At 38.9% G+C, this 26,307-nt stretch overlaps 1 protein-coding gene across 9 annotated transcripts in view; it reads left to right on the forward strand.

Moving 5' to 3' along the window:
- The window catches only part of RABGAP1 (RAB GTPase activating protein 1), a 130,556-nt gene that overhangs the window by 81,134 nt on the left and 23,115 nt on the right, over nucleotides 1–26,307 (forward strand). For 7 of the 9 annotated variants that reach the window (XM_073314400.1, XM_073314399.1, XM_073314402.1 and 4 more), the window contains 4 exons: nucleotides 15,248–15,361; nucleotides 19,602–19,676; nucleotides 22,260–22,385; nucleotides 22,713–22,856. In XM_073314400.1, the coding sequence (XP_073170501.1) occupies nucleotides 15,248–15,361; nucleotides 19,602–19,676; nucleotides 22,260–22,385; nucleotides 22,713–22,856 (459 nt within the window). Of the gene's footprint in view, nucleotides 1–11,604; nucleotides 11,729–15,247; nucleotides 15,362–19,601; nucleotides 19,677–22,259; nucleotides 22,386–22,712; nucleotides 22,857–26,307 lie in introns of all 9 variants that reach the window. The other 2 variants (XM_073314408.1, XM_073314403.1) reach the window with 2 other exon arrangements.

Consider the following 26,307-nt stretch of genomic DNA (forward strand, 5'->3'; position numbering starts at 1 on the left):
ATTGGTGATTTTTTTCCCACCTCTACTCTTATTTCCTCATCTGTATGATTTGAGGCCACCTCTCTTATTGAACGTAGCTTGTTCCTTTTGACTTGACAAATTCCCAGTTCGGTTTTGAATTCTTTTGCTATAAGGAAATACTTGCTTCTCCCTCCTTTCTCCCCTTCCCCCCCGCTCCCCCAGGGGACTTAAGAGTCTGTATTTGTTGAGAGTAAAGTATTACTTAAATGTAAATTAAGTTGTGGTCCACATCTGCATTATTACAGGTTTCAAAGTAACAGCCGTGTTAGTCTGTATTCGCAAAAAGAAAAGGATGACTTGTGGCACCTTAATTGGTTAGTCTCTAAGGTGCCACAGGTACTCCTTTTCTATCTGCATTATTGTTTGTTTAATGATAGTGGCAAATAGAAACGTTTCTGTAGATGCGTATTCAAGGTGTCTGTTAGTTTGGCCATAAAATCAATATTTAATCAAATATTAAACCTCTTGAGTTTTGAAATTGAATTAAAACATTTAAATTATAATCAGTTGTGTGCTTGCAACCAGATTTAACTTGGTGCCTCAGCCTGGGGCACTTTATTAATCTGTTTTGCTAATTTAAGTGACTAAATATTTAGAGAATCAATTTAGACCAGACAGTTTGTTAAAGTTTTCATTGTCTTGGTCTGAGAATTTGAAGAGCAATGTCAGGAATACTAAACAGGTGACAAAATCTGAGCAGGTCTAGGAAGCTGCAACAGGGATCTGTGACTTGCAAAGGGACATTGATAAGAAACTGTCTTGCACTGATCTGACCTATTAGCTTTATTCAATCATCAGTTTCTAGTATTCGTGCTGGTCAACACTTTAAAAAGAAAAGTTTGATAGTTTTTGCTCTTTTAAATAACTTTTTGAAATTCCAAAGAGATGCATACTGTTGTCATATTAAACTTAAAATCCTAGATTTTGATTCAACAAAATATTTGAATATACTGATCATTAACTGTGTTTACGTACTGTACTGCATCTCAGTCTTTCCTTTTCATTAAGGTGCCTATTTGGTATGATGTGGGAGTGTGGCTCAGTGGTTAAAGTTGGGGAAGGGAATCTGGAGTCCTGGATTCTTTCACTTCTGTTTTTTTTACCCATTTGTGAGATGAGGATGATAATTCCAGTTCAGAGGGAAATGGAGACAATTAAATGAATATTTGATATCCTTAGATGGAATGGGTTAGATAAGTGCATATAATGCAAAGCCCATATAAAGATGAGATGAATATGTACAGATATATCCATACATATACTAGTTCTTAAATATTGCAAGTTTCACATGATACAAAGAGAAAACATATGCTTAATCAAAATTAGTCACTACTTTTACCAAAATGAAAAACAAAAGTTTTCTTTTGGGGTTTCAGCTTTTTAATGGATCCATGAAAATAAATAATTAGATGAATGGAAGACCAAATCTTTAGTTGGCAAGAGTATAAAGAGATTCATCAGGGGAAGTATAAATAAACATTCTGCTAGAGTGGCTTTAGTATATAGTGCTAGTGATTTTCTTTGTGAAATCTTTTGTTTGAATATGATGTAAGGCTTTGATCTTTAGCTGACTTTAAAATTGCTAATTTCATAAGGTTGTGAAAGTACTACAATGTGAAAAATTAATAGATATTTTCATCACATACTATTACAAGTATTTTGTTAAAAGACCTGTTAAAATGTTTTCCGTAGCAATTGTCAAGAAAGAAATTGTCTAGTGCACAGGGAAAGAAAAAATACATAGATTCATGTTCTGAGCAAGCTAGCAGTCTAAGAAACATTTATTTTCCTGATCTTGCCCATTTGGTGGGATATGGTATTTCTTGAAGATAAAAATGCTGTATCACTTAAGAATCTTAGTCAGGCTCACTGAAAGAAATGGCACAGTTGGTCCTTTCAGATAACAGAAAGCAATGTTGTCTTCAGCCTCAGTTCTGGTCTATCTGGAAAGATTTGCAAAATATATGTCATTCCAGAATTCCATATTTAAAAAGAATGCTGTACAACACAGCATTCTGCAAGTTGCTGGGCTGATAAGTTGCTCTCCATGTATTACCTTTGAAATTCAGCTTCCATCTTAACTCTGTTGGGTAAAAATTGAGTATTCATCCTCTTTATTCTGACAGTGAATGCAGCAGGATGGAAACTAGTTTGCAGTTTCTAACCTTGGGCTTCCGTCTGGCTCTTAATACCGGTGATGTTTTCTTTCTGCATGGGTTTAGAAATTTTAAAAGTAACTTAAAAATGGATTTTTCACATGCTGTTAAACTACAAGCATGAATGACTTCTCATGTATGCCCATTCAGGTTGCTTTGCTGAGGAAAATACAGTAGATAAAGCATTATTTTAAAGGCCTCTTGGTTTATCTATCTCCTCCCTTCAGGGTAGTAGTGGGCAAGGCAAACTTTAGTATATTCTGTGGAGAATTGCCATCTGGTATCGGCTTAGTGGCTTCATGTGGAATTTCGTTTGGGTCTGAGTCCTGTTCCCAGTGAACAGGTGTTCACCTCACAAAAGCTGTCACAATTGGCACTCTTTTTTAAAGTGTGAAGAGCAAGGCAAAGAATAGATTAAATGTGTTTGTAAAGCATTTTGCATACCTTTTTAGGTGCTGGAAAATAGTTAACGTAAAAGGGAGAAAAAGAGCCTTGATGTGGAAAAAAACCAAAACCAATGCAGTTTAGACATTGAGGTGAAAAACACACAAGTGGATTTTGGGATCAGTCCAATCCCTGCGTTTGAGACTTTTCTAAGGTGCAGTGTTTTGATTGTGAAGCAGTGTAAAGGTTTTAGGTCATGTCAACACTACCACTTAATGTTGGTAAAATTTATTCCACTGAGGAGTGTAGGGAAAAAACCACCATCCTGAGTGACGTAAGTTTCACCAACATAAGTGGTATTGTGCACAGTGCTATGTCCGTGGGAGAGCTACCAATGCTGCTTGTGGAGGTGGTTTTGTTATGTCGACGGGAGAGCTCTCTCCCATCGTCACAGAGCGGCTACATGAGTGATCTCACAGTAGCACAGCTGCACCAGTACAGCTGTTCCACTGTAAGCTCATTAGTGTAGATATGGTCTTAGTTTCAGCCCTGGCTCTTTCATTCTTAATCTGTCCCTGGATTTGTCCCATTTTGTGTGCCGAAACGGGACATTTGGTATCTAAGGAGACAGCTGAAGATTTGTTGTGGCTCTAAATATATATATGTGTATATTTTGTGCCAAGTTGAAACTACTAAGAAAAAAAAAAACAACAAAAAGAAAACCAACCTAAGAGTACTTTAACCTATTATTTCAATCGGGATTCCTGTAGCTGACTTTTCAACTAAGGCTAATAATAGGAAACCTTAAGATTTTAGGCCAAGCTACAAATATTACTGATTTTAAAATAGTACAAATATTTTCAGATGTTAAATGGGAATAGAATAAATTGAAGCATGTAAAATACTTGATCCTAAGTCCTTATGTATTTCCAAAAGTGAATTTTATCTGCTACTGAGAGAACTCAGAAACAAATGTATCTTTCACACTGAGATGCTCTGTGCTGCAGCAGTGTAAAGCATCTCTTAGCCTGTTAACTTTTTTTTATCAGTGCATGTATGCTGGGGGGGTTTTTTTAAAGAAAGAAACAAAACACAAAAGGAAACCAAAGCACCAATATAAAGCGTGGAGCTGCAGTAGGACATGTAATTTTAAGTATGTTGATACGGTTCTTCGAGAATTCTCAGAACACTTGGAGCATCCATTACCAACATTTTCCTTCCTGAGAAAACTGCAGAAATTTCAATCATTGTTCCACTGGGTTACATTTTTTGTTTGCTGTTTACTTTGGATTAATGTAATCTTGATACATATTACAATTTAAAGGGCTATTGAAACATTTCAAACTACTGACATGGCAACCTAGGATTGTCTGTTCTCTTAATATACAGATCATGTATTAACAATATAAAATAACCATACTGTTTGCCTGAAACCTAACTTGTATAACACTGTTCTTTGAAGGGATGCTAGGTTTGGTGCAAAATATAATCACTTATACAAGGTAGTTTTAAAGGAGATATTGTGACTTGGTATTCCTTCTCTTCCAAAAGGATATTCAGAACTCAATAGCCTGTTTGTCAATCAGAGATGTTTTAGCCAGAAGTTGTATGGATGGTGATACTGGAAGGTTTTTTGCTTCAGAATTTCTTAATCTCTTTAATGTAGTATTCCAACAGAGCCTTGTTAAGAGTGTAGTTTTTATTCTTAAATGCACTTGCACACTTTATTTCAAAGGTCTGAGTAGCTCATAAAATACATTTAAAAAATAAATTAAAGTTCATTGTTTCATTTTTGTCTTGGGTGACTTTGTGTGTGACTCTGGGCTGGTAAGTGTGTTTCTCTTCTCTTGCACGGTGGATGTTTTCCCTCCTGTCTTTAATGCCTTACTGGGAGACTAGTTTGTGTGTACTTGACCAAGGCAAGAAAACCTTGACCAAGCAATTTGTGTTTATACTCGTGATGTATGACATTTTTGCCAAACTCATCTTTATAATTTTCCTGTGGGAAACTTGAGCCCTAAAAGGAAATGAACACTGCAAAAGGGCTGGCTACCACAAGGGATTCACTTTTATTTTTAGAATTGTACTACTATATTGCCATATTTGGGTGGAAAATATGCAATATCACTGAATTATTGTATCATATTGCAGCTGTCCACCCATTCTTAATTGGTCTCAATCAACTTACAGTAAGTAGTCAATGAAATGTGTGAAAAAGAATATTTGTTCTGCAGATGTGTTTAGCAAATGCTAGTACCAAATAACCCTTGTATACTGTGTCTGAACGTAATATTTCTCATTAGCAAATATTAGCTGTGAAAGCTGAGATTTATACTGGTCACTGAGATCTTAGCAACAGGTGTAGTTTTTCTTACTAAAAACATAGGTTTGGTCCAAGACAAATCTAGGAAATGTGCTTAACATCAAAGACAATGAAAAGCTAGAATTTAATGTATAGAAAAGAAACTTGGGAGTGCCACTGAATTTGGACACTACAGGATAAATCTGGCAGTAGTTTAACAGGGCATCCTGCTAACAATGAATAACTATTTTATATTAACACAGAAATGTTTACTATGCTGGCGTGTGTCTAAAATGTGTAGGTCTGTCCAAAATAACTTACCTTACCAGTGGCACATAATAGTATTGAAGTCACTAGTCTGCCAGTTTTTCTGCTAGTAACCCTATTTCACTCATTTTAAAAGGCTGAAACTTGGCATGAAAGTGGCTTCTTTCTTGCATGTTACATGTGCATTCCAACTACATGCCACATGTTCTGTGCAAAGTCTGAATAGCATATAAAAATCCCATTGATTGCTTTGGATCTTTGCTTTACACTCTCATACTTTCATAGTAATCTTTTTCATGAATTGTGTTACAAAATCTTTGTAAAAGCAGTTGCACCTCTGTGGGAAGTAATATCAGTGTAAGGTATGGATTTGTTATGATGACCGTGAGAACCAAGGGAATTCATGTGTATGGTCATACAGAATTATTGTTTAAGAAATATAACTTACTGTAATTCGTAGCAACTAGTAAATAGTCAGAAGTTCTTAGCCTGACTTTGGACAATCACTTCCAGAGGTAAACTCAGGCTCTGATGGACTTAATAGTTTTAACACAGAAATAAAAAGGAATTTCTAATGTAAATGGCAACTAGGCCTTTTTGTATGCAAATATGAATGGAACTTAAGAGAACGAATGAAAAACAAGATAACCGATCACGAACATTAGGTTACCACAAAATTCTGTGATGTTTTTGCACTTGTCCACTGCATTTAAATTATAGCTGAGGCTAATATTGTAGAAAACCTTTTTGTATTAAAGATGTTTTGATAAACATCAAACTGTTTGCACAATATAAAAATGTAATTTTAAAATATTCTCAATATTCTCTCCCTCCTCAACACTTTTCTGGGACAAATCCCATGATATGTGAAATGACGCTATTTCTAACGCTGCATTCTTTTTCACTGAGGGATTGAGTTTAATTAAATGTAAAATACAAATAAGGTGAACAGAAAATGGGATACCCAGAATGTGCAACATGCAAAATATTCAACAATATACTACAATTATCTTTTTAATATTCACCCTAAGTTTAAGTAAATTATTTTGGATCTGGTCTACATATTGAATTGTTACACTTACTGCTTTGAAACAAATTTTATTTTACCTTTAGTTTAAATGTTTTTCTTGAGAAAAATAGGCTATGAAAACTTTCCATGAGGTGCGAAGTTGGATATTTTGGAGATCTATGTTAGCAGAAAATTCCGGATTTTACAAAACCAGATTGGAAAGTGGTCTGAGTTTTATTGTACTGAAAATCATTTGTCTGTCTTCCCTTTATCACTTTATAAATTAAACCTGAATTATTCCAAGAGATCATGAAATGATGGGACAGCTATTGTTCACAATCTTTGGACCAAAGCGATACAAATGTAAGAAAGAACAGATGCTTGTTGATCCTTGAGGAACATAAAGTTCTCACAGAGCTGATGTAGCAGTCTCTTGATAGGAATAAGTGTACTGTTCTGGGCAGGCATATAAGAACTTCATGTTTTGTCTGATTTAAACAAAAACACCTGACCTTTGCAAATGGTTACAATATGATGGGCGCTTCTTCCTGACACTTCCAGTTTATCCTGTGTGTTCTCTTTGCTCTTCATGCCTTTCTGGGGATAGTATTGTAGATCGTGGCAGTATTCAGTATATTTGTTGCCACACTTATTTCAGCAGGGATCTGTGTGCTGTCAAGTTGCTCACTTGCTGACATCTCTGATACTTTTCTGCAAATAAAACAGTTCTCTGTGTTGCTGACACCTCTTGCAACCTTTGTCCTAAGCTCTGACCACCTCTATTGTTTGTGTACTGACTGTTTGTACTACATCCTTGACTATTTGTCTTGCCCAGTCAGAAGCGCTCTCAGGATCAGAAGCGCTCTCAGGATCAGACCTTTTCCAAAAAGCAGTTTCCAGGACAAAAATAATTTAAACAAACATTTTCATCAAGTAGTAGAAAGAGCAGCCAATGATGATGTGCAAGCAGGCTGCAGACTCCCCTAGGCTTTAATACTAGCCATAGAGACAGCTTTTTATTAAACTCTAAGAAAAATAATCTTAAACATAGTATCTGGAATTACAGATATAAAAAGTACATTTTAAAATGTGCAATAATTAATGTAGATTACGTCTCATTATGTTAATTACCCTATGCATTTGTGAGCTGCTTGTGCTTTAGCCCTTCAAGTGTTTTGCTTTGGTAAAGCTTTTAGATTATTTTGTAAATTGAATCCCTGGTGTAATGAGTATGTAAGATAATTTAACAAGTGAATGAGCTTTCAGGATCTGAAATAAAGTCAACAGCCAAAAAAAAAAAAAAAGGTTCTGTAGTTTGCATTCTTGTAGTCTGAAAACTTGTGTATAAATGTCTTTACTAGCAACTGAAAAATGTTTGCATTGTTTGGGTCTCACCAGTCTGTTAAAAGGAATGCACTGTCATTTTTAAAGTCCATATACTTCTGGATGCTATTTATTGTTTGTTTTGTATCTTTGTTTCTACTTCAACCTTCCTGTGATATCAAAAGTTTTTGATCTTGGTGTTTTTTTGTTTGTTTGGTTGGTTTTTTTTTTTTGTTTTCCCCCTTTCAAATCTGCATCATAAAGTTATCCAGGGATGGATATTTTTCCAAATGAGTTGGAGGAGCAGGAGGCTACCAGAGGCTGTGTGCACATTCTGATGAAGTTTATTTTTAATGGCTGCCCTGTCTCAAACCTCCCCCCCCCCCCAAAAAAAAAAAAAAAAACCAAACCAAACAAAACATAAAATTTGTCATGTCTTTCAAATGCCTTTGGAGCAGTCCTGAGAGAACCTCAAAATGTTCGGAGTTCAGAGAAGCCTTCAGAATTTTGGTACTGGTCTGGAAATAGAGCTTCCATGGGACCCAAAGATCCACCTTTCCCTTAAAGGGCCTTTCCCAGCTTTCCCTCCCACCTTTGTACCTGTAATTGCCTTCTTGGAGTGGTGCCCAGTGGCTCCCTGGGTTCAGGGCTTGGTGGCAGGCTTCTTTCAAGCCCTACTAGCCACCTTCTCCCTCACTTTCTCTACCCTTGTGAGGGGTGCCCATTTCATCCTTTGGCATCACCTTCCTTCTCCTTGCATTAATTCTCTCTCTCTCTCTCTCTCTTTTTATGTTCCTTAAGTCCTGTGTCAGGGTTGGCAGGGATAAATTGGGCCTACTGAGCTCTGCAAGAAGATCAACAACATGGGGAGAGAGCCCACTTGTCAGTGTCCTACATTGTCTACGTGGCAGCCCTAAATCCTGCATTGTAGCAAAAGTGTTTCAGGTTGCACCTGCCTCATTCTCTGGAACACTGGTCAGGACTGTAACTGCACAAAGATGGCCCAATCCGATGAACATTTTTGGCAGATATGCCATATTTGGGGGGGGGGGGGGGAGGGGGAACATGGCACAAGGGTTAAGACAGTATGTACAGTCCAGTTAATGCTGAAGCCTGCGTGTTATATTTATCTGCAATAGATAATTTTGTATTTACTAGCTTGAAAACTGGTTTCCATTGTTTGTTATTTTGCTTTTTAAAAAAACTGACCAACCATCCGTACTGGTGGTATTTCGCTATTCTTTCAGTTTTTTAGAAATTTTTCCCCCTGTTTAAAAAAGAGACTGATTTGTTCCAGCTTCCAAACTTTCCTCCTTGTTAGTCAGTGCAATGAGTTGTTATGGGAATTCTTATCTTTACAATACTTGCTCCAGTTCTCATGGCAGTTTTCCACTCTATTACTTTCTTTTTCTTCCTGTCATTCTTAGCTTTCTATTTTTTCAATCCCGGTTTGTGAAGGGTGTGTACTCAGAAGGGCTTCCTTCAGTTCCCAGTCCCCTGAAAGCATGAGAAATTGCCCAGTGAGCCAATTCTCACAGCAAGGTATAAAAATAGTAGTAAAGGAAAGGTTACACAATGCTTGAGTTGCAACAGTTTGTACTAATGGGTAGTTTTAAAAGCTGTGTTTTGAAAAACATTTTTAAAGCTTTATCACTTCCGTATATTTTTCTCTCCCCAAACTGTTCTAGTAGCAGGAACCAACTTCAGTGATACTTGAATTGCACCAAAACATAAGGAGCTGAGGGATGAAGAGTCACGCAAATCCAGGGAGAGACCAACTCTATGTCCAATCCCACTTTTTTGACAAGTGGAAATGATAGCCTGAAAGATGTATTTATGATGATTTCTAAATAGATGCCTTTGCAATTACTATTAAATATGTGGCTTAAATGTGAGATTTGTTCCTTTTGAATTCAGCCTTACTTTCACTACCTCACTGCTCTGTCTCTGCAACAGGACAAGGTACTTAGTATTTCGTACTTAGGACTTCGGTGACCTCTTTGATACCAGAACAGATCATTTTTTTTAAATGTAATTCCCCTCCACTTAAAAAGCTGGCTACTCTATTATATCTCAGTGATCCAAACAAATAAGCACATAGTCAAGTCAATGGGATTACTTGCATCAATAAAATTACTCATGCTTAAATGTTTGCATGATTGGGCCATTAAGCAATACATTTCTCTGGTTACTTCATCTACTAATTAAAGGCAATAAATACCCTCTTTATCATAGAATATCAGGGTTGGAAGGGACCTCAGGAGATCATCTAGTCCAACCCCCTGCTCAAAGCAGGACCAATCCCCAACTAAATCATCCCAGCCAGGGCTTTGTCAAGCCTGACCTTAAAAACCTCAAAGGAAGGAGATTCCACCACCTCCCTAGGTAACCCATTCCAGTGTTTCACCACCCTCCTAGTGAAAAAGTTTTTCCTAATATCCAACCTAAACCTCCCCCATTGCAACTTGAGACCATTACTCCTCGTTCTGTCATCTGCTACCACTAAGAACAGTCTAGATCCATCCTCTTTGGAACCCCCTTTCTGGGAGTTGAAAGCAGCTATCAAATCCCCCCTCATTCTTCTCTTGCGCAGACTAAACAATCCCAGTTCCCTCAGCCTCTCTTCATAACTTTTGTTGCCCTCCGCTGGATGCTTTCCAATTTTTCCACATCTTTCTTGTAGTGTGGGGCCCAAAACTGGACACAGTACTCCAGATGAGGCCTCACCAATGTCAAATAGAGAGGAATGATCATGTCCCTCGATCTGCTGGCAATGCCCCTACTTATATAGCCCAAAATGCCTTTAGCCTTCTTGGCAACAAGGGCACACTGTTGACTCATATGCAGCTTCTCATCCACTGTAATCCCCAGGTCCTTTTCTGCAGAACTGCTGCCTAGCCATTCGGTCCCTAGTCTGTAGCGGTGCATGGGATTCTTCTGTCCTAAGTGCAGGACTCTGCACTTGTCCTTAGTTGCCTTCGTTAACTTAAAAAGCTTATTCGTATGTAAAATTCTTTAGTGTTGCATTATGATTGATTCTGTTTTCCTAAATATGTGATAGACTCTTTAGACACATTAAATTGTTACAGAATTGCAGCGATGTATGGTACACAGATCATTTGCAAGACAATCCAATAACTTGATACTAATAAAGTTTTATTGCCTTTATAATGATATGGTTGTGACAAGCCACAGAGAAGAGTGTTAAACTTGGATTAAAATCACAAGCGACGTTCAAATACGGAATAAGAACTTTTGTCCCCATTTTTTATCAAGGGGATTTTCCAGAACAAAAGATCAAGTGAAAGTATGCTTTAATGTAATATAGGCAGGGCTGATAGCACAGCCTAATGTATAAGCATCACTTTTGTAGAGCACTTGAGGTTTCACGTGTTTAGAAGAGCCTCCTGTTGGGTTTTTTTTGTTCGTTTGTTTGTTTATTTTTTGTCTCTAGCAAAAGTGATTATTTTAAAAATATCCTGTTTGGAAACAAGCTTTCTTCCCTTGTGGTTCCACACTATATCTTGCTCTTATGCTGCAGCCTTTACGTGGAGCAAAATTCCATAACTTAGATGTTAAGGGGACATAATCTTTTAATTGCACCTCAGTCATTGACACAGTAGCACCTGATGAAGGGAGCACTTGATGCTTTCAGTAGGACAAGCTGCCTAATGAATTCAGAGTCTTCTTTTCAGATGATCATTTACCAGTGAGGAAATCTGATCTCATTAGCTGCCTAGGAAGCCCCTTGTTCCAGTACTGAAATGAGACAATTTATATAGTCAAATGGAAATCAACCAAGAATAAGAACATGTGTTTATTCTCATGCATTTGGTGATGATACTAGTCATGGTATTCAGCTAAATAAATGCTAGGACATGACTACCCCCAACAGGTGCTAAGATACTCATGTGATGAGTGCCCATATAAAAACCTGGATATGGAGAATGTGGTCTCCTCTGGAGGAGACTTACATATGGCACCATTAGCCTAACCTCCTTGCCTCTGATTGCAATTCAGACTCTTACTGTGACATTTTTAGCACACTTATTTCTATTTTGGAGAGGGTGTCTTCAGGCTTATGATGTGCTAGTTATCACGTGAGATTGAACGAACCGGTTGGTCCTTTTGTCTATATCTAGCTTCCTTTAACAACTGCACTGCTGATCTTTACCACTACGTACTGCACTGAGCTCAGTGGACTTCATGGCATCCTTCTTGTTTCAATGGGATTACAGAGCAATAAAGTCGTACACAAGACTGCAGGTGAACAAATGTGACTACTGATGTAAGCTGTTATATTTTAAAAAATTAGTACATATTTAAAAGATTTTGATCCTTTATCTGATTGAACTAATAATATCAGCAAGAGAAATTCACAAAATACATCATATCTACTCAGAGACAAACTGGGCAGAATTAGCAACCTTCCTACTTTTAAACCAAAGTTCAGATCAAACAAAGATTTTGGAATTCCCTTTAGGAAACCTCAAAATCAGTGAGAGAGTCACAAGTACAGATTCAAAAGAGGGAATAAAACTGCTGTTAGCTTATGCAATGTAAAGCATTTGGAAGCGAGCTCAAGTGAGATTCTCATTGTCTAACTGTAGAGACTAACAAATTTATTTGGGCATAAAGTTTCATGGGATATAACCCACTTCACATCTGTTGAAGTGGGTTATATCCCACGAAAGCTTATGCCTAAATAAATTATGCCACAAGGACTCCTCGTTGTTTTTACTACTGTTTACTCCATCCACAAAGCACTAGCTAATTGCCTTCCAAGTCCTAGTGGTGGCTATTGTAAGAAAAGCTTCCCATTTTTCTGATCTGAGGATTTAGGGAGCCAAGAATTCTCTTCAACCCACTGTGCTTCCAACCTCATTCTCCACCTGCCCTCATTTATTCTTCTCCTCCGTGCATTTTTTTTTTTTTTAAAAGAAACAAAGTTTTACTGCCACTTTCTGTGCAAAGCAAAGAATATGTAAGTTGAGCCATTTCTAATGACACCTTAAATAAAGTACCCTATTTACCAATCCATGAAAACCAAAGCATACTTTTGTATGGCTTCCCTGTTTGCAAACCATATTCAGCTTTTCAGTGCTGTTTGCTCTGTCTTGAGCTTATACAGTAGGAATGGTTTGCAGAATGAGGTGGCAGAGAGAGCCCGCAAAACAACTCAAGAAGTTCAGCTGTCTTTGCCCTTGGGAATACTGACAACTATAGTTTGGGAGTATGTGCAGGTGCCAATCCCAACCTGCTCTATGAGGAATGCTGAACCAGTATGTAGAATACAAATTCACCCCTTTCTGGAGCTGGGCTTTATTAATAAATAATACATTTGCACAGGTCAGATCACACCACCTCCCAGGCTTGGCTGCTCCTATGATTCCTCCCTCAAGCCTAGATCAGTGGGTCTCAAACTTTTTTACTAGCGACCCCTTTCACACAGCAAGCCTCTGAGTGCGACCCCCACCCCCAATACATTAAACACACTTTTTATATATTTAACAACATTATAAATGCTGGAGGCAAGCGGGGCTTGGGGTGGAGGTTGACAGCTGGCGACCCCCCATGTAATAACCTTGCAACCCCCTGAGGGGTCCCAACCTCCAGTTTGAGAACCCCTGTCCTAGATCCTCTCTCCCCAGACATCCCCATCACCTCCCTTAAATTCAGGTGAGGTAACAAGTCACCAGCCTCAGGGAATGAGCAAAATCCTCCTAACCCTTGACTGGCAAGATCAACACTTTGGTAATAGAGTGGGGTGTTTTTCTGACAGTCACTGCCAGCCTTTTACAGGGATATTTACTGTTTAATAGATCGCACTGCTAGAAAAAAATGTCCTGATGTTCATCTCAAGTTTTTGCTTTAGTTTTATCCCATTACTCCTAGTCTTATACTTTGTCAAATTCCTGTCCTTTCTAGCTGGTGACCCTCTTCAAATACTGATTCATTGCACCCACAGTGGTCACATACTTACTTGCTCGACAAGCTATACATATTCACTGTGTACTTCCTCAGATCAATTCTATGAGTCCTTTTATCATGTTTGTTGCTCTTCCTGAATTCCATCCAATTTGTCATCTTTCTGGATGAAATGCCCACAACTACTGTTGTTTGTATTTATGTAGGGCCTAGGAGCCCTAGTCACAGACCAGGACCCCATTGTGCGAGGCGCTGTACAAACACAGAACAAAGAGAGAGTCCTCGCTCCCAAAGAGCGTATTATCTAAGTGTAAAACAAGAGACAGCAGGTGGATACAGGCCGTCCGACCGACCGGAGGAGCACAAGGAAACAATAAGACAATAGGGTCAATATGAGAGGCAGCAGAATGCAGGAATCCTGCCTTCTGCCCTTGTGCTTTAATTGCTAGACAAAGGGTACAGCATCTGCTGCCTGATGAAGTAGTTGTGAAGCTTAGTTTTGTTTGCCAGCTACTCCAGCACCCTCAGATGAGAGGCTAGAGGGGACAGCATTCTGAGTCTAGAGCTCCTGAGGGAGGTGTGTTAGAAGTAGATCTATACATGTTAGATGGAAAATGAGGGGTGCTAGCATAGCATTTCCACAGGTTTTCTAGAAAGAGAAATACTTTGTAACAAGACAGGGCTTCTCCCTCACTGCCTGGTGATTTGCTGGCGCACCCACAGTCTTTCTTAGGCAGATTTTTGGGGTTGGGGGGGTCCAAACTTAAAACATCTCCTCAGCTCACCCTTTACATTTTAGGCTCTGACTGCTTCCTGCAGCTTCTGACCTCTGACTCACTGGGCCTCCTGCCTCCCCTCCCCTCCAATGCCCTCTTTTGAAGCCTAATCTGGGTCAGTAGATGGGGTGCAGGTGCACTGGCCCTGGTTTCTCTTACAAGGCAAGTGTCACCCTCTGACATACTGGTATCAGCCAGTTCAACAGCCCCTCCTGAGCCCATTGTAATACCTGGCCCTTCTTTCCCTACCCCACGATCCTGTAGTGCTGTTCTTGGTGCAAACACAGATATTGGAAAAAGCCTCTACCACCTCCACCTTCTCGATCTTAGACACCCCCTTTTCCAGGGTGGTTTTGTTCAGGGCCTTCTCAAGTAGGATCAGTTCCTTTCTTGGACTGGATTTCTTCACTTCCAGCTACTCCTGCTGTTTGTAGCCTCGCTCTATCTCCTTCTGCACGCAGTGTTCTAAAGGTGGTTGCACCAGAGCCACCTCCTTGAGCCAGGATGTGATGCCTCTGTGTATGCAGCCAGTAGAGTATGGCTTTTCTCTTTTGTGAAATCATGTCCTGCTCTGGCTTGGATCCCATTTCCTGTCTGTTCTCACCCTTATTGTGTCTTGGCTTTTGGTGGGAGGTGAAAAATGACTTCTGTCTAAACTGGGGGGTGAATTTTAGCGTGGCAGACTACAATGACCAAAGATTATTTGACTGGTACCCTCAATTTACCTAAGAGGAAGTAGAATTTGTGTAGTGGCAGTTGGGTTCAGTACGATTTTTTTTTTTTTTTTTTTTTTTTTTGGTCTACTGAATCACCACCAACCACATCCTGTAACACTTGATTGTATTTTCCTTGGCAGTCTCCTAGCTAAGTGCTGACCATGCCCGGACCTGCTTAGGTTACCAGATTGTGACCCGAGGTGGTAGGGCTGCAGGCTGTCTACCCTAGTCTGTATTGAGTGAGGTGCACGGCATATCCTGATAGTCTACCAGCCATTCATTCCAGCACATCGTAATTTATGCTGATTTTTAAACTGCATCACTTTTAACATACAGATTTTTCTCTCATGTTCTTGTTTTAACAGGAGTCTCCCCAGGACAGTGCAATCACTCGGGACATCAATCGCACGTTCCCAGCTCATGATTACTTTAAGGATACTGGGGGAGATGGTCAGGACTCCTTGTACAAAATATGCAAGGTATTTTATAACCTTGTGTGTAGTGGTCTTGGTCAACACACACTTTTTATGTTTGTAATAATTATGTTGGATTTAAATTGGTCATGTTTCCCGTTTGCTTATTTTTTCTGTAAACTCAGTTGAATTGAAAAGTTGCCACAGTGCAAAGGTTGTTTCAGCTCATACAAAATAACTTCAGTTTAATCCAGTTCCTAGTGGACTGGGGTCCACAACACTACAACCACCGTCACACTGGGCATTAGCATCCTTGATGGCCATCTCAGCAGTGAGGCCAGGACTAAAACCCAGGGCATGTTGGATAGGTCATGTGGGGGAAAGCATATGTCTCTCTCTCTCTCTCGCACACACACAGGAAAATAAATTATGCAGGAGTGAACCTACTGCAGATCACGTTGTAGTGTCCTCTTCAAAGGGAGAGGTCTCCATGTCTGATTTAGATCCACCCCTGTGAATCATGTCATTGTAAACTGTGAAAACTGAATGTTTATAGGGAATTATGCAAATAGAAATAAATGGCTGTTTCTTCATTGGTTCAACTTTCCACAAATTTTTCATGGTGAGTTTTGAAACTGAAGCGGAGACAGCACAACATGAGCAAACAAAGCCAAGAGATCGATTGCCCCTTTATTTCTGTGCAGTCCCTCGCTCTGCTCCTGCTGAGAGACCTGACAGTTTATGTGGCCAGGTGCCCACGCTTCAGAGAGAAACAACAACCAAGAATCTCATAAATGAGCTCACTGGGTTGGAACCTTTTTCATCTTGTCTGTCTATTCTGTGCTAAAACGTCTGGAGTTTTGGTTCCAGTGGGATACAGAAAACTAAACCAAACTGCAGTTGAGTTGTTAGAACTTGTAGTCTCTGCTGAAGAAAGGAATATAAAGGAAGGGATTGGAGCTGCAGGTGACGGTTAAGGTGCATCAGCAGAATAGTCTAGAGGGGCCTACCTCTGGAATAGCAGGGAGGCTGCTGATCAGGGTTATTGTGTGGTGATAGAGCTGCGTGGTGGGAAGCGTGACCTGCGTATGCCTGTCTGCGGCCAGTGCTATTAGACACTCAGTTTTTATAAAAAGAAAAGGAGTACTTGTGGCACCTTAGAGACTAACCAATTTATTTGAGCATAAGCTTTCGTGAGCTACAGCTCACTTCATCAGATGCATCAGTTTTTATAGGATCACTGGGCAACGCACTAAACAGAGGAAGGTGCAGCAAAGTGTGAAGAATAAAGAGGGACATCTCATTTTTATTCCTCACAAAACCTTTAGAAATCCTTGATCTGTTAAATGATGCAAATATTTCTGCACAGTTTTGATAGTTAATTTCTTAGTTAGATAGTTAGTTGATATTAGAACACTGTGCAAATGGGGATGACCTCATTTCTGTCCATCACATCTATAGATTGAGATACAACCCTAAACAATGCTAAATTAAAGTGTTTTTTTAAAATATGCTCTCAGAATACAACAAATACTTGTGGAACTTTCATAAGAGCTACATTAGTCTAACAAAAAGAAAGGGAGTACTTGTGGCACCTTAGAGACTAGCAAATTTATGTGAGCATAAGCTTTCGTGAGCTACAGCTCACTTCATCAGCATGCATCTGATGAAAGCTCACGAAAGCTTATGCTCACATAAATTTGTTAGTCTCTAAGATGCCACAAGTACTCCCTTTCTTTTTGCGGATACAGACTAACATGGCTGCTACTCTGAAATTAGTCTAACAGAGAGTAAAGATCTTGCAAAAGATCTAAGTATCTGTAAAGTTGAAGATAATTATGCATCTCTCATTAGCATTATAAACCAGCAGGCATCCATTTAAGTGCTCATTAAAATGCAGAAGATAATTATTAGGTACAAATGACTGTTTTCTGTTTGATCCAATTACCTTGTTTGACCAGAGAATCTCAAGCTTTCAGCACTCTGATTCTGCATTTAGAAATTCTTCATGTGTTCTATCCCTCAGGAGACATTTCTGCATTTTGAAGCTTAAATTCTTGGCACATAGTTTTTCATTTAGGATATCATTTAAAAATGATGTGCTTTGCACAGGGGACTGTCCTGGGCAGAAGGAAATGCTTGTGCATTTCTTGTGTATAATTAATCCTAAAATCAAACACTTGGTAACCAGTTAAAAGATTTTTTTTTCTGTACCACTGCATAAACCCAGTAATTTGAAATAGCACCCAAAAATATCAAATGTTGCTGTAAAAAATGCTTTGGAAACATAATCCTTCGGTTACATCTGTCTGATCTTGATGGTTTATCCAGTATATTTTGCGACAGTAACATACCAGCAAGATCACTCTTAAGCTAGCATAGGAACTGGACTGACTGTCTTTGCACCCTTTCCATGACTTCAGAGTCTATGTGAAATTGTTCTCCAGTTCCTTGGTGGTGATAGTTTTCCATGTGATCTTTATTTTGGAAGCAGACTAAGGTGCTCAATATCATCCTCACCCAAACACTCTCTTTAGTCTTGTACCTTTCAATATCCTTCTTCTCAGCAACAATGTTTTATTACATTAATTTTATCCACGTTAGGTTCAGCAGCTCTCCTTTTTCAATTGGGGTTTCAGATGTGCCTTTGTCTGTTGGTAGCTCCTTTTGTATATGTGACTGCATGTTGACCTGGTATCATGTGCAAGATGTAATGCTGCCACTGTAATGCTGTCATTTTAGAACTTAAGCATCTTATGCTGCAACAAAGGCAAAACCGGATTGTAATGCATTTCATTGTAAAGGGACCCCTCCCGAACAGATGGGTCTATGGTATAAAAATAATTATCAAATAATGAACTAAAGGTTAAGTGGGGAAAATATTTAATGATGCTTGATTGGCAGATGAAAGTCAATCCCTGGCTAAAGGCTTTGAAAAAGTATTTGGGTCCAAATTTGACTAGAATCAGGACTATCTAAAGGCTGGCATGGGGCATAAGAAGAGATAAGTGGGGACTAGATGATCATGATAGTCCCTTCTGACCTTAAAGTATATGAGACTTCTCTGTGAGTGGGATTGTGAGCCAACAAAATTGGTGCATGCTGTAATTGCAAGGCCAAATCCTGTCTACATATGCATGCCCCCATTCCCACTGCAGTCAGTTGGAGCCATGTATATATATCCAAGGGAAGAACTCTCCATAGACTTTGAACTCTGTAACCTTGAGGAACATCATGTGCCAACACGCTGCACTTAGGAAATGGAGGGTAAATCTATTCTATAAAGTTCACCTGCACAGTTAGATATCTTTCTTCCTTGCCTTACTTTTGTTAGAGACCTGTGGCAATAATAATTTAAAGAAGAGAATCCCCCAACAGGGCCTTGATTTGTCCATAAAAGCCACTATTTCACACATCCCCATTTGAGATGACCATGATACTGGATCCAAAGGTGGGATGGCACTGTGTACTGTGTTGATCTAAAATATTTTAGAATTGCTATCTAATGATGAGTTTGCATTGTCTCCAGCACACTAATGGTTGAGGGTATTCCACGCATTTGAGATTTGATACAGACTAAAATGTTTCCATTTTAAAATGACTTGAAAATAAGCTGTGTGTGGCTCGAAAGCTTGTGTCTCTCTCCAATAGAAGTTGGTCCAATAAAAGATATTACCTCACCCACCATATCTCTAATATCCTAGGACTGATATGGCTACAACTACACTGCACACAGAATGTGTCCATGGCATTCCTATACAATATGAAATACTACTTGCTTGCCATTTTTTTTCTCGCATAGGGCCCATATTGAAAATTCATGGGTCATTTTTTGTGTGTACACTCCCTGAGGCTACTGAAGAAATTTTAAGCTAATCCAAAGGTTTTCAAACTTTTTCATAGTACAGGTTGCGTTTTAATAGAGAGGTTGTCTTACTCCTTCCTCACTTGTATTCATGTGATTCATAATCTCCTGACATCCTGATTGCAACTACAGCAAGTGTTGCTCTGTAAAAGTAATCTTAGGAAAGTGATTTCATGTACTTTAAGCAGCCTTCAGTGTGAGTTAGGAGCTGGAAACAGTCAGCACCATGTGACCAACCAGATATCTGCTGGCCACCAACAATTGCTCTGCAAACAGTTTTTTCTTTGCGTTAATCGTTGTGCAGTAACATAGCAGCTAAAGCATATCCTGGAATCACAGTTCAGTCATGACTGAAGGTATACACTTCAGTTCTTATTTTTTTTCTCATGCAGTTCTGCTCTAGGGAGAGAGTACATCTTAAAATATTGATTCTCTTTTCAGGCCTATTCCGTCTATGATGAAGAGATTGGCTATTGTCAAGGCCAGTCATTTCTTGCCGCTGTGCTGCTTCTGCATGTAAGTCCCCTCTCTCCCCACATTCCAATTTATTGTAAGCCTCAGACAAAAAAATGCTCAAGTTTATTCAGAATAACTCATTTCAGATTCACTCCTATTAGTACAGTATAAGTCCCATGCTTATTTACTCAAATGCTTGTTTTTCCATAATTATGTCTTTGGGGGAAAGAGGAGCATGTTCCGTTTACAGTTCACTGCAGCATCAATAATGAGTTTGTGGTCAGCGTTCACTTCATTTTCCTTCTGGTTCTAGCTTCCTTTCTACCCCAAGCTGTCTTAAGTTCAAATCAGACTCTCTTGCTTTGTTTATGCAAAGTAGGCTGTCTGGATAGAAATTACTTTAGGGTTTAGGCTACCTATGGAACTCCTTGTAAAGGTACCCAGGGCAGGGGGAGGGCATTTCTGATTCAGTTTAAGTTTCTAGAGCTTTTATTGGTATTGATCATAAGGACAAACCAGGGCTGCCATGGCCTTTGGGTTAAACAGAACACATTCTGCAGCATGTTAGTAGTGTGGGAGTTTGTCTTAGTGGTTTGAACATTGCAATGTGTTTATTTGGGGAAATATATTCTAGGCCTTGTTTTTTGTGGTTTAGATGTTAGTCAATGACCAAAGATTAAAATAGATTGAGTCTCAAATGTATTATTTTTCAATTATTAGCATTGGGTAAATTTGTGCTTAGTGTAATGATCCCTTCTCTATCTAGGCAATGAGTGGTCTGAACTTACGACGGCTGCTGCTATCTGTTTTACACTTTAAGTACATCTGAGTAGAAAGTTTTGAGACTTACTTATGTTTGTGTGAAACATCTTATCTTATGTGAAAAAATATAAAAATGTCTGCAGCTACATGCTATTTTTAAATCTATTTTTTTTTTGGAAGAATGTCATCTGCTTTTTGTCATAAGTCCATATTTCAGACTTATTTCGACATATTTCGGGGGAGGAATAGCTCAGTGGTTTGAGCATTGGCCTGCTAAACCCAGGGTTGTGAGTTCAATCCTTGAGGGGGCCATTTAGGGATCTAGGGCAAAAATTGGGGATTGGTCCTGCTTTGAGCAGGGAGTTGGACTAGATGACCTCCTGAGGTCCCTTCCAACCCTGATATTCTATGATTTGAAACTGCAGTTCCTAAGCCCCGTAGGATTTTGTGATGATCTTCCCCTACTCCTCCAGCCAGTTTTGAGTGATTGCTGCTACCATGCAGAACTAAATATAAAGATTTTTGTGCGTCACTTTCCAACTGACTGTATGTATGGTTTTCAGAGCAATATTTTTCCATAATTCTGTGAGGAGACAGAAATATATTATAAACTACAGTCTTTATAAACAGAAGTCAAATGGACTGATAGTATCTAACTGTAATGCTTTGATTCTCTGTAACCTGTATAATAAAACTCTTAACTGATGGCGAAATTAATTCTTCAGTACTGTTCTGAACCCAATCGGTAATAAAGGTTTATTCTTTCTGCTAGTAAGGGGACCAAACTCTGCTCACCAATAGATATGCTTTCTTTAAGATGCCAAAATGCTATCTGCCTACCTTTTTGGCACCCATTGGATTAAGGAGACTCATAGAGACAAGAAAAGATCATTCATACATTTTCTTAGAGCTCATTCTTTAATATCAGTTGTTGCTTCTGAGAATGAGCTCTGTTAAACTGAAGGCTGCAACTTAAAAATCTCAGTTTTTGTTTCTTTCTCATTTTTTGAACCTCCTGAAAGGCAGTCTTTGGAGTGTGACTGTTAGGGGCTGTGATGGAATTCATGTTACCTTGTCTTATTGGAGAAGGTACTGCTGCATATACCCTGCAGTCCTTGAGCAATAAAGTGAAATGTAGTTTCTGCAAGTCCCTCACTGCCAGTATGGGAACATCTCTGCAAAGTTTTCAGAGTTCACTGACTGCATCTGTGGATGAATAATAGAGCACTTGAGTTAGATATTTTGACCTTTGCAGGAACAAGTAATTGAACTGAAGAGTCAGTCTTTACTGCTGTGGAAAGAACAGAACTGCTTTATGGTGCCAAGGAAAGATGTATAAATACTGACAAGTAATGATGTTTCTGTCTCCAACTGCTGGCAGAAAGGGGAGAGCGAAGTGTCCCAAAACAGTGTAGAGAGCTGCCAAATCTGAACTTTGGGTAGTAATAACTGACTCCCTTTTTAATCAGTTTGAATAAAAGACCATCAAATGTAGAATAAAAAACGCTACTGTGCAGTTAGCATCTTGTAGTAATACTGTAAAAGCATTGGTCATATCTGAACTGTGTTAGCTGACTACACTGAGGACCTGGACAGGTTGGGCTCACAGTCTGTAGGAGTATAATTTGATTCTGAAGTTATTGCCCAGATCTGGGGCAGCAACTGCATGAAATAGAACCCTTAGGGATCTTTAAGGTTGAATGGTGTGTTTCTAAATTGGGGAACTAAGAGGGAATTTGTCACACATCATCCAGTTGTTATGATGTGTGCAATTATCCTTATCTGTTATGAAAAACGGTTGGTATCTTGATGCTAAGAGCAAGATGAAAGAAGGAAATAGAATAATATAAAAATGTCAACAAGATTTGTTCTCTTTGACAGATGCCTGAAGAGCAGGCGTTTAGTGTTCTGGTCAAAATCATGTTTGACTATGGACTCAGGGAACTTTTCAAACAAAACTTTGAAGATTTGCACTGCAAGTTTTATCAGTTGGAGCGCCTCATGCAGGTAAGCATCCAGGTTGCTTTGAGGTGAACAGGTCAGGGATTGCAAAACCCAAGATTTAGTTGCTTGAGAGCAGCATTTGATCACAAGTGAATAGTTTTTGCACAATCTTATTGTACCCTTGATTGAGATAGAGGACAGCTATGCACCAACATTGTTCTAGAGAAAGAACTTCCTTTAGTATAATTATTCCAGTTGCTACTTGTAAAATGCCATAGGATAACATTAAATATTTCTTCTACTGTACTGTTCTCATGTAGATTTGAGAATTATAAGCAGGATATAAACAGCTGCTTTTAAGCCAAAACTAATGAACATCCTTTTTTTAAGGAGTGCATTCCTGACCTCTACAATCACTTTCTGGACATCAGCCTTGAAGCCCACATGTATGCCTCCCAGTGGTTTCTAACCCTGTTCACTGCGAAATTCCCCCTCTACATGGTCTTCCATATTATTGACTTACTGTTATGTGAGGTATGTATTACACATATAATTATATAACTTTGTATCTGCAGCAACTCCTGATGGACTCTTCCTATCAAGTCTAGCTTGGTTGCATTCTTTGTTCATGTCTGTTTTTTGAGTGCTGGACAACTGAGGCTTGACGTACAATTTCCCATATAAAAATGTAAACTCTTACATAAAAGCGGTTATGCAGCAATGGAAGTGTTTTTTCAGCATTTTTCAGATGTTACATCCAAGAACTAAAGTTGATGGCATTTTTTGGTTTTAGATTGAAGTCTCCTATTTCTTAGAGCATCATAATTTGTCTTTCGTCATTCTGTTTATTAGTTACAGGCTAAAGAGGTTAATTTTGTGCATGTAATCTCTTAACAGTTGTAAATCCTATATAAAAAGAATACAATATTATGGAGGAAATAATTTTATGTATCTAGTTTTTTAGATTTAACCAAGTAACTTTTTTGTTTTTGTTGCCACTTTTATGTCTAAGAACCATGTAATGATAGACAATATTAGAGCATCCCTAGAGTACTGAAGTACTCTGCATTTACAGCCCGACTACGCTAATTTTCACTTTGGTAATCTCATAGGCCCGATAACTCTCCCTCCAAAGAAACTGAGGTCTCATTCAATTTCTCCGCATATATTTAATAGCAAAATTCTTTGTAGTGAAATCTTGTATTAAGAAGACTTAGTTGTTTTTTATAACAGTATACTTAGCAGTAAGTTAGGAAGTAATTTAAATTAAATCTAAACTACCTTTGTAAACATGAATGAACAGAGCACATTTTGCAATGCAGTGCCCTTGGGGTTTTTTAATCATTTGTTTGCTTATTTGATAACTACTAAAATGCATGATTTCTCAATGGATCGCCTAGTCATTAGTGTGAAATAGTAAAATTCTGCTCTATTTCTTTCGTTTAAAGATTGCTGCATTCATAAATCTCCTGGTCAGTGTTTTGCCTATGTAGCTATGCTTCTTTGGAACCTGCTGCATGCTTTGCCTAGTTACTAGTATAAAAAAAGCAACAGACAGCAGAAAAGTGATCTCTGCATAGGGAGCGAAGATATCCTGTAAAGCGGAAGTAGATTCTACTGTTGAATATAAGGGACACTTAAATAATTAATCAGCTATTTTAATAAACCTTTTTCAGTTCAATTAATGAGTAGCCAAATAATTGGCATAGGGCTGCCTTCAAGAGCTAGTCATTTTTTCTCCATAGCAAAAATTTCCCAGGTTTTTGGAAGTGAGAGAGTTAATCAGATGTTAAATCCAGAGCACCACTGTACCACAGTGCTAGCTCTACTGCTAATAGAAGTGATAGAAGCAAGTTCAGTCTTAATTTTTTGCTGTTAAAGTCAAAACTCAAAGACATAAGAGATGGAGAGAAAACTAAGCCCTTAACCGGTAATGTCAATAAAAGTCTAGCATATAGGAGGTGGAGCTGCCAGATCCTCTAGTATTGAGCTTGCGAGTAGGTTCCCCCTTTTATATAACCTAGAATAAGAGAGGATCCATAAAAGATGTGGCATTGAATAATGAGGTGGAAGGACAAATTGATATCTTGCATACATGCTTAAACTGTTGGCCAGAATATTGCATAGCCCCGTGCATAACTGATATTTTCCTTTTCCAGTCTTCAGTATCTGTAATCTTTTTTTATGCTGTAGCCATTTGGGGTGGGGGGGAGTGTATGGGGGCTGATTTTCTCAGTCATCACATCTTTGCCCTCCTTTCTCACCAGAGGAATTATAAAATTTTTCCAATATCAGAAAAGGGTCTAAGAAAAAAGTCCCTTGCCCCTTAGGATAAAGTGGCTAAATGAGCCTTCTTAACAAAAGGGGAAGGATTCAACTTTGTATTTCTTTGTATACTATTCATTATGGCAAAGGGGGTATTGACATTGAGGAAATATTAACTATCCATAACACCACCTCATCTGTAGTGTCTGACCTTAAAAGTTCATAGGTTTTTTTTTGTTTTTTGTTTGGTTTTTTTTTAGTGGGAAGAATGGCAGCTTGTCTTTGGGGTTTATTAAAGGATGTTAGCGGGGGTGGGGAGGGTTCTACACATATAAATAAGATGTTTTACAAACAGATCAGCAGAGTGGGTAATTCCTGTTTAGGTAGAAAATAAACATATTACATTGGCCAAAGGAACTATTATGTTGCTATATTTGAATCTGATGCTTTTGGGAGGTTACTCTATTGAGATGTTAAACAGCCTTGAATTGACCAGGTGGGAAATAAAAATTAAAATGCATCAGAATAATGCTGAGTTTTGCCATTCTGAGGTTTCTAGTGTAGAGATGTGTCAAGGGTTTTTTCTTTGAACAATAAGGGCAAGTCCCAGCTAGCATAGGAACCCCCCAGGAACACCTCCCATTGAAGACCAAAAAAAAATGTCTCCTCCAACCTGAGCATTGCTTCTGGAGCTAAAAAGCATGTCGGTGTATTGCTGTGTGTACTGCATAGAGTGGTGATAGATTTCTGTTTGAGAGAGGGCACAAGAAGGGAAAGTATCCAATCAACCAACTATAATAAAATCTGGTGGGACTGACAGCCGATCAGAAGAGCTGATGATACATACTGAACACTTTTTATCTTGATCATTTGATACTCGGGTTGTAGCAGACTGTAAAATTTGCTACAGCACGCAGTACTGATCGGAGAGCACCCATGTGCTGTGGCAGGCAGCCCAATACATTCTTAAAAATAAAATCAAGACAGTCCTGTACTCGAGGCAGGGTTTCAAGCTGAACTTGAATTCCACAGCAAGGTCTCCTGGTTTCTTGGGCACTCTGGTGTCACACCACCACCCTCCTCTAAATTTTAAATAAACTATTGAATTCAATACATTAGCCCCACATTTTAATTTTCCAGGAGGCCGCAGGTTTTTGTCCTGACAGTGTGCCTTGTAGACGTTGCCTGGGGAAAGCTGGAGTTTTGGCACCTGAGTAGAGAGCAGCTATGGCTTCTGGCACCCAAGGAGGGCTGGGAAGGTGGCTTGGGGTTGTGGGCTATAAGCACTCTTTCTGGCTGTTTATGCTAAAATGATCACCAGTGAACTACTTGACTATGTTGCTCTTTAAGCCGTCGTCTTTATGTATTGGAGTTAGCCTCAAACAATAGACATGGAGTGTTATCTGCAGACTCAGGAAGGCAACATTGTGTCAACTTACATTTGGTATTTGAAAGTTTGAAGGTTGTCTTTGCCATTGAATGAGCTAGAGATTTAATTCTTCTTACATAAAAGCTTAGAATCTAGAGCACGATTCTTTGGCTAGAAGTGGATTCTGCTGCAAATTCCAGAGCTTCTGAAACAACTAGGCCCTGACCGTAGTGACCAAAAATGATTGCCATCTGTAAGTCCAGTATCAAGTGTGTCGGAGGTCTCACGACAGCAGATGGCACTGATAGCACTCAGTGATGGTACTATCACCCAAGAGGCCCGAGATTGCAT

This window comes from Lepidochelys kempii, chromosome 16, assembly GCF_965140265.1.
Source record: "Lepidochelys kempii isolate rLepKem1 chromosome 16, rLepKem1.hap2, whole genome shotgun sequence".
In the NCBI taxonomy this organism is placed as follows: Eukaryota; Metazoa; Chordata; order Testudines; family Cheloniidae; genus Lepidochelys; species Lepidochelys kempii.